Source organism: Sinocyclocheilus anshuiensis, unplaced genomic scaffold, assembly GCF_001515605.1.
Source record: "Sinocyclocheilus anshuiensis isolate Anshui unplaced genomic scaffold, SAMN03320099.WGS_v1.1 scaffold1053, whole genome shotgun sequence".
Taxonomy (NCBI): domain Eukaryota; kingdom Metazoa; phylum Chordata; class Actinopteri; order Cypriniformes; family Cyprinidae; genus Sinocyclocheilus; species Sinocyclocheilus anshuiensis.
The window spans coordinates 2,251,377-2,260,843 of NW_015555711.1; the positions used below are offsets into that span (position 1 = coordinate 2,251,377).

Sequence of the window (9,467 nt, forward strand, 5' to 3'; positions counted from 1 at the left end):
CCATGTGACATCAGTGGTTCAGCCCTAATTTTATGAAGCTACGAAAATATGTTTTGTGTGCAAAGAAAACAAAAATAACGACTTTATTCAATAATCTCTTTTCTTTCACGTCAGTCTCCACTGCACATTCATGAGAGTTGGTTGCATTGTATATAAAATAAAATGACAGTTGAACCACTGATGGTCAAATTTTTGGGGAAAAAACTAAGAATGAAGGTCCACCTCTAGACCTAACTCTTAGTGGGATGTAAGCATATCGTACGAAATTATAGGAGTTCACCACCAAATTGCCAAAACAGAACAAAGTTACGAATTGTTATGAGAGTGTGCTAACCATTCGAGGTGCGGCCGAACGAGCGTCACGCATCTTCCGTCACGCACCGCAAGTTGTGGAGAACTTGGTGCTAATGACTCACAACCTGCACGTTCTGACATGCAGACAGAAGAGTGGCAGTCAATAATTGAGAAAATTAGAGTATGAAAACGGGACTAAATTAACCAGATTTCTCAGAATGAAAAGAACGGAAGTATTACTGCTCAAAGAGAGGGAAACAATGACATGTGTAAGGACAAATCAATTGGATGATTTATCTACACAGCCTCTGGGTGTGTTCTTTGATATTTTCAGTCTTGATATTAAGTTGCTTCAGGACACAAATACCATCTAACAGGGAACTCATATTTAACACAGTGTTCATTTATTACATCAGTCTGACTCTTTGTAAAGCATGACAGCCTTTGATAAAGGCAAACACTTTTCAAATGTCTGCTGACAGCAAAATTAATACATTTCTGTAGACCTACTAGCAGTAGTAGTCAAATTTCCAATTTATTGCCATTAATTAAAAAGTTAAAAAAAAAATGTATTTGTAATTAATTATATTATTTATACAGTAAGCAGATGGTTTGATTTTAAAAAGATTCGTAAGTAGTGGAATTTTATTTAAAATATATTAATTTATTAGTGAACAAAGTACAAAAAGCACATATGCTGGTACAAAGAAATGTATCAAAGGTTTAATAAACAGAAGATCATCAATAAAGAGCATCAATGTGGAAAGTGGTCTTTGTCCCAAACTACAAGGGTGCAAACAATCACACAACTACTTAAGATTAGTGAATTATAATTGTTAAAGTTTCTTCTTGAAACATTTGGTGAGTATGGGAACATCATTACAGTTGTTTACTGATCAACAGGCAAAGAGGCAAACTCTGATTACAGCGACCTCGGTTAACTGAAACAATCCATACTGGCTTTGGCGCGCTCCATCTCATGGAGGAAGTTGTAGAACTGAGGTAAAGTCAGCTCTAATGTGGACAGATGCAAACAAAATTACATCAAAACCGCTGAATCATATACAGTACGTTACAACTTGTTACAACAAGACAATGGATTTGGAGAGAACTTACCCATGTACACATTTTCTGTCGTGCTTCCTTTTCTGATCACCAGTTTCAGCTGTGAGAAGAAAGAAACATTTTAATGAATGAGCCTGTATATTTGTCTAATCATATCCTAAAGCACAGATGTATGTTACAGATCAAGAGTTTGATCACTAAAGGAAACATTAGACTGCACATGAAAAACAACATAATACCAAACATTAGCCAAATATACCCCACCATGGGTATAATATAACTAATATAATATGCCAGGGGAGCCCTGAAAAAGTATTTTCTTCACATCTTACTTGGCAAAATCACGGCGACCAATGTACTGCATAAGGAAGATCTCTGTAAACATTTTAACAGCACACATATATTATTATATCTTTCTTAATAACGTGAGTCTTGGTAATATTTAGCAGTAATGATGGGTGTTGCAACCCATTTTATTTCATAAACCTGCTTCAAGCTATTTAGACTTCCCTAATCAAGATGTTTTCGCACTATCCTTTGTGAATTGCTTGTTGTGACAGATTTGCAGCATTCCTCCATCACCCCAATGCTATACTCTTGGGTGGTTCCTATCCCAGCCTGGCGAGTACTCTGGATTTGGGCCAAATTCCAAACTCTGACTCCTCCACTTGGACAGCACGCCAAATATATGCATATGTTACCATATCTGACTACGTGTACATGTGAACTTATGAAAGATTACTTAAGATCATTGTCCTGATCGTTGTTTGTTTAGTTAGTAAATGCAAAGCATGATGCTCCAAACCAAACTACCATATACTATACGGTTACAATGAAATTGTTTTAAAGTTTGAAAAAAAAAGAAAATTCGCACTATCCTTTGTGAATTGCTTGCTGTGACAGATTTGCAGCATTCCTCCATCACCCCAATGCTATACTCTTGGGTGGTTCCTATACCAGCCTGGCGAGTACTCTGGATTTGGGCCAAATTCCAAACTCTGACTCCTCCACTTGGACAGCACGCCAAATATATGCATATGTTACCATATCTGACTACGTGTACATGTGAACTTATGAAAGATTACTTAAGATCATTGTCCTGATCGTTGTTTGTTTAGTTAGTAAATGCAAAGCATGATGCTCCAAACCAAACTACCATATACTATACGGTTACAATGAAATTGTTTTAAAGTTTGAAAAAAAAAGAAAATGTTTTATTGCAGCTTCATGACCACCATAGTGAGCAAGCAGATACTTAAAATGCTAGTATGACAGTCGCTTTCCTCCTGTACACATGCAAGTCATCAAGCTAGAACGTGTTTGTTTAGGGCAGAGTCTTAAAATTCACTCCAGATTTTCATATTGGGATTATTTTATGCAAATAAAAGTTGTTTTAGAGAAGGGTAGTTGCAAATTGATGGTGAAAGATGAGCCTCACAATGCTTCTGGCTTATAGATTTTAAAGGGATAGTTCACCCAAAAATGAAAATTCTGTCATACTCACCCTCATGTTGTTCCAAACCTGTAAGATCTATGTTCATCTTCGGAACACAAATTAAGATATTTTTAATGAAATCCGAGAGCTTTCTGACCTTCCATAGATAGCAAAGGTACTACCACATTCAAGGCCCAGAAACGTAGTAAGGACATCGTTAAAATAGTCCATGTGACATCAGTGGTTCAGCCCTAATTTTATGAAGCTACGAAAATATGTTTTGTGTGCAAAGAAAACAAAAATAACGACTTTATTCAATAATCTCTTTTCTTTCACGTCAGTCTCCACTGCACATTCATGAGAGTTGGTTGCATTGTATATAAAATAAAATGACAGTTGAACCACTGATGGTCAAATTTTTGGGGAAAAAACTAAGAATGAAGGTCCACCTCTAGACCTAACTCTTAGTGGGATGTAAGCATATCGTACGAAATTATAGGAGTTCACCACCAAATTGCCAAAACAGAACAAAGTTACGAATTGTTATGAGAGTGTGCTAACCATTCGAGGTGCGGCCGAACGAGCGTCACGCATCTTCCGTCACGCACCGCAAGTTGTGGAGAACTTGGTGCTAATGACTCACAACCTGCACGTTCTGACATGCAGACAGAAGAGTGGCAGTCAATAATTGAGAAAATTAGAGTATGAAAACGGGACTAAATTAACCAGATTTCTCAGAATGAAAAGAACGGAAGTATTACTGCTCAAAGAGAGGGAAACAATGACATGTGTAAGGACAAATCAATTGGATGATTTATCTACACAGCCTCTGGGTGTGTTCTTTGATATTTTCAGTCTTGATATTAAGTTGCTTCAGGACACAAATACCATCTAACAGGGAACTCATATTTAACACAGTGTTCATTTATTACATCAGTCTGACTCTTTGTAAAGCATGACAGCCTTTGATAAAGGCAAACACTTTTCAAATGTCTGCTGACAGCAAAATTAATACATTTCTGTAGACCTACTAGCAGTAGTAGTCAAATTTCCAATTTATTGCCATTAATTAAAAAGTTAAAAAAAAAATGTATTTGTAATTAATTATATTATTTATACAGTAAGCAGATGGTTTGATTTTAAAAAGATTCGTAAGTAGTGGAATTTTATTTAAAATATATTAATTTATTAGTGAACAAAGTACAAAAAGCACATATGCTGGTACAAAGAAATGTATCAAAGGTTTAATAAACAGAAGATCATCAATAAAGAGCATCAATGTGGAAAGTGGTCTTTGTCCCAAACTACAAGGGTGCAAACAATCACACAACTACTTAAGATTAGTGAATTATAATTGTTAAAGTTTCTTCTTGAAACATTTGGTGAGTATGGGAACATCATTACAGTTGTTTACTGATCAACAGGCAAAGAGGCAAACTCTGATTACAGCGACCTCGGTTAACTGAAACAATCCATACTGGCTTTGGCGCGCTCCATCTCATGGAGGAAGTTGTAGAACTGAGGTAAAGTCAGCTCTAATGTGGACAGATGCAAACAAAATTACATCAAAACCGCTGAATCATATACAGTACGTTACAACTTGTTACAACAAGACAATGGATTTGGAGAGAACTTACCCATGTACACATTTTCTGTCGTGCTTCCTTTTCTGATCACCAGTTTCAGCTGTGAGAAGAAAGAAACATTTTAATGAATGAGCCTGTATATTTGTCTAATCATATCCTAAAGCACAGATGTATGTTACAGATCAAGAGTTTGATCACTAAAGGAAACATTAGACTGCACATGAAAAACAACATAATACCAAACATTAGCCAAATATACCCCACCATGGGTATAATATAACTAATATAATATGCCAGGGGAGCCCTGAAAAAGTATTTTCTTCACATCAGAGAGCAGTTATTTGAAATCGTAATTAGAAACTGACAATATTTATATTTTAGCTGGGATAAAAGGAGATGGTAGGTACTTTTAAAATATAAAGGAGGAAGATGATGACATAATTATTTACTTTGACAGTTACCTGCCATTAAGAAAATGCATTTTCTTTTAAGACGACTAATAGCACACCATCAGTCCCTAGACTTGAGTGTTTTGCTGGAGTTCACTGATTCAGATGCAACCAAGTTTGCTTGTGATCATGCAGTCTCTCATGATTCTGGTGCGGTTAGTGCATGTGCTAAGGTTCTCATTAATTCCTGCCTCATCTCTCATTTTAAATAAAAATAAAACTTCTGGCTCTGTGTTACATGAGTCTAAATGTCTTTAGATACTTAACAATTAGGCTACTCTACTAATCATCTCATTCATTTAAAGAGATACTCCACCCAAACTTGAAAAATCTCTCAATAATTACTAACCTGCTGTATTGTTTATTGGTTTACAGATTACAAAAAAATTTGTTTTGTTAGTTTTTTTCTTGCACACAGCTATCATTTTGCTTCAGATGACACTGTGTTGTACGAATCTTGTATGAAATCTCAGGTTCTGTTAAATTTCTTCACTCACTTAAGTACTGGATTAAATATTTTAAAGGTTGGAATATACACAGCTTCTAAAATCTGAATAAATTTTTAAAACACTAGGCATCATACATTTTATAAATGGTTACAGAGATAAACTGGGCATCATACACTGAATGTCTGAGACAAACTCTAGTGCAAAAACAAGTCTCTCATTGCTAGAAGATGCATGACAAATAAAAACAACGTGTTCTAAAATTTGCTCAAAATATCATACATGTTTCATATCCTCTGACTGGGTGGAATCATAGTCTGAAGCTAAAAAAGGTTTTGCCTATTATACACTACAATTTTATGTGAAATCTGTCAAATCTGACTGCTCAAAATCTGCAGACTGGAACCGACTTTTTTCAACAAACATTCTGTAGCCTAATACAACCTTAAAGGGTTAGTTCACCCAAAAATGAAAGTTCTGTCATTAATTACTCACCCTCATGTCGTTCCAAACCCGTAGGACCTTCATTCATCTTCGGAACACAAATTAAGATATTTTTTTTATTAAATCCGAGAGCTCTCAGACCCTCCATAGACTCCAACACAACTGCAATGTTCCCAGCTCCAGAAACGTAGCAAGGACACGGTCCATGTGACATCAGGGGTTCAACCGTAGAAGAATTGAAGAAGAATTGTCGAATAAAGTAGTTATTTTTGTTTTCTTTGCGCACAAAAATTATTCTTGTAGCTTCGTAAAATTACGGTTGAACCCCTGATGTCACATGGACTATTTTACCGATGTCCTTGCTACGTTTCTGGACTTGGGAACATTACAGTTGTGCTGCTGTCTATGGAGGGTCAGAGAGCTCTCGGATTTAATCAAAAATATCTTAATTTGTGTTCCGAAGATGAACAAAGGTCTTATGGGCTTGGAACGACATGAGGGTGAGTAATTAATGACAGAATTTGCATTTTTGGGTGAACTAACCCTTTAAATCTGATTCAGAATCATGTAAAGGGTAAATGTATCTTAAAATCAATCTCTTGATAAATGTTTGGTCAGACGTTTAAAAAATTGAAGAGGTTTACCTGTAGAAAAATGTTTCCAGTCTTCTGCAGCTCACTTGTACCAACAGTAACTGTAAAGAAAAATGCATTTAAATTACTCTCATATTATTTAATCACATTATTTATATTCTTATTTGCACTGTAGGTAATATAGATTTACATACTAATGTTTATCCATTGCTTACCACCAAATTTCCACTCCATGTCAACAAGCTGGTTGACCATTAGTGTCTGTCCCACGGCCAGTCTGGACAAAACAGGGTAGTGGATTCTCCACTGAAATAAATGGAAGATGTAGACATACTGAATCTTACAGTCACACCCATCCACAAACAGATGGAAACAACTAAAACACCAAAATAACTATGTTAAGACAAACCTGGTCAGAGACATGACTGGCCTTGTCTTCATTTAATCCTGTAATTAAATGGTAGATCACACTGTTAAATATTGACTCATGACAAATATAATCAAATGGGTACAGATGATGGGTATGAGGAAAGATGGTACCTAATGAGAGCAAGTCTGCCTTCACCTGTTCAGCTGTTAGGTTTCTTTTTAAAGCACCTGAGAAGGAAAGAAGACATTTAAATTGCTTATATATGCACATTATATCTCTGTTCCAAAGTCTAGTCAACTAAATAGTCAGCATTCTAACTGATATGGAACCCTGATAATGTACCAATTAAATAGGGGTGTAACAATACATTTATATGGATCGTTCAAATGACTAACCATATGATGTATTGATGCAAAACTTAAAAAAAGATGCAGATTTAAAAAAAAATTGTATACCTTTTGAAACAGTCTTTACATAGAGAGTACACTTGTGCTACCTACGCAGGCAGCTCACTCGGTTTTGAAATACAGCCTATATGTTTTTGTCTGATTTCTCAGATACATATTATTCTACACCACCACTTTTTTCCCCATCATTTTGTGCCATCAGTATGATTAGTAATTTGATACTTTCCTCTTCATTCTAATGTCTAAAAGCACAGGCAGCAGGATAGTTATTGCATACAAATGTAGCAGCATACCAATGCATACTGATTGGTAGGGTCGACCAGTCTACATGTGACATTAGGTCCAGATTCCCTGGGGCAATTTGCCACAAGGGCTATTTGCATATGTTAGGATCCTCTAGACGCATAATGCAGCAATTTGGTGTAAAATAAACTGAACAATCACTCAGTGAGATTAGGATCATAGCATATTTTGATCACTGCAGGGGTCAGGCTAAACGACTACATTTGATGTTATCACCAGGGGAAGGGACTGCATTATTCATTTGTGAAATTTCAGATAAAGGTGCTCGATTTGTTCAAGATGAGGGTCCTGAAGGATTTACCATGAGGTAGGAGGAGGACACTCTTCATCAGAGCCCTCAGTGGTCCTGCACTCATCCCATTCTCTCCAGCAAACTCCGTCAGCTGACGCAAGAACCGCTCTGACTGATGAGGAAGCAGCACAATATGCAACGTTTATTTGTGTGTGAATCCTGTTAACTACATATTTTCACAATTTTACAAGTTATCACAATAAACATTCACATAATCAGTCTTTCTTTACCGGTTTGTACCCAATTCAGACAAGACAAATTTTCCCTGGAGTAAGCAATATTATGGATACAGGATTTGTATTTTAGCCAGAAACAACGGTTTGAAGTTAAACATTTCTAAAGGATGGATTTGTTTCTTACAAACATTTGTTTTCTTGCAGAGCTGTTCACTTCACAAGACATTAATTGATGGACTGGAGTGCTGTGGATTACTTGTGGTTTACTATGTTTTTATCAGCTGTTTGGACTCTTATTCTGACGGCACCCATTCACTGCAGAGGATCAATTGGTGAACAAGTGATTTAATGCTAAATTTATCAAAATCTGTTATGATGAAGAGACAAACTCATCTACATCTTGGATGGCCTAAGTGTGAGTACATTTTCAGGCACATTTTCGGTTTTGGGTGAACCATCCCTTTAACTCTTTTGTTTGGTTCATGCATTTGCAGACACTTTTATACAAAATGAATTGTATTGCATTTAAGGTACATTTTTTATCCTTTCATGCATTTCCTGGCAATGATTTAACACAGAAATTGCTTTACAGAGATGTAATCTCAGAGCGTTGACTCACCTCTTTGGGTTCTAGAAGGAACTGGTATAAGATCTCTGTCAGACTCACAAACTGCTGCAATGGGGAAAAAAATAAAGTTGAGTAATTGGCATCGAATGAAGGTTGCATATGTGTACTATCTAGGTGAAATGCAGAAAATATATTATATGTATATTAATACAGACCCCTTTTAAGTAGTGGAGAAACACGCAGATAATTGCACACATCACTATTTCCATATTTTATAATACCAGTTCACAAAATTATGAAAAAAGGTAATGGAAGTATGGACAAATTATGTAGTCACATGAACATTAAATAAATCAAAGCTACATTATATATTTTAAGTTCTACAAATTTCCACTGACCAACTTTATGAGGTATATCTTGGGATGCTTTTAAACAGTTTCGAATGAGTTCCCAAGTACTCAAAGGTCTTGTTGGCTGCACTACCTTGTCATGCCACAGTTTCATAATATGCTGAAAATGTATTTAAAATTCTCATTATAACATAAAAAAAATCTTTAAACATTGTGAAGCAGTTTTTGCTTCAGATGTTGAAATTTTACAATAAAATTGAAATAAAAAAAAAAACTACTCATGCTACATGTGTGTAGCATCCTGGAGGCCACTGTCCTGCAGAGTTTAGCTCAATCCTCAATCAAACATACCTGAAAACCAAACCAAAGTCGAAAAGATTGCTTGAAAATTACAGGTGTGTTTAATTAGGGATGGAGCTAAAATTCTGCAGGACAGTGGCTGCCCATCCCTGCCCTAGAGGTACACAGTCCACCCACCAGTCTCACAAAATCCTGTGGGAAACACACACACACACACATACACATATACATATACATATACATATATATATATATATATGTGTGTGTGTGTGTGTGTGTGTGTTTGAGGAAAAAGATTTTTTTAATAAATATAATGGACTTAATCAAGGAACACACACACATACATACATACATACATACATATATATATATATATATATATATATATA

At 35.8% G+C, this 9,467-nt stretch overlaps 1 protein-coding gene across 1 annotated transcript in view; it reads right to left on the reverse strand.

Moving 5' to 3' along the window:
* Positions 1-3,949: 3,949 nt before the first annotated feature.
* Positions 3,950-9,467, reverse strand: part of LOC107671961 (COMM domain-containing protein 7-like) — a 6,547-nt gene continuing 1,029 nt past the window's right edge. The window contains exons 2-9 of the mRNA XM_016464976.1: positions 8,480-8,533; positions 7,694-7,796; positions 6,853-6,909; positions 6,722-6,759; positions 6,528-6,618; positions 6,364-6,413; positions 4,432-4,480; positions 3,950-4,329 (exon numbers count right to left, since the gene is read on the reverse strand). Coding sequence (XP_016320462.1) covers positions 4,253-4,329; positions 4,432-4,480; positions 6,364-6,413; positions 6,528-6,618; positions 6,722-6,759; positions 6,853-6,909; positions 7,694-7,796; positions 8,480-8,533 — 519 coding nt within the window. The 3' untranslated portion in view covers positions 3,950-4,252. The remainder of the gene's footprint in view (positions 4,330-4,431; positions 4,481-6,363; positions 6,414-6,527; positions 6,619-6,721; positions 6,760-6,852; positions 6,910-7,693; positions 7,797-8,479; positions 8,534-9,467) is intronic.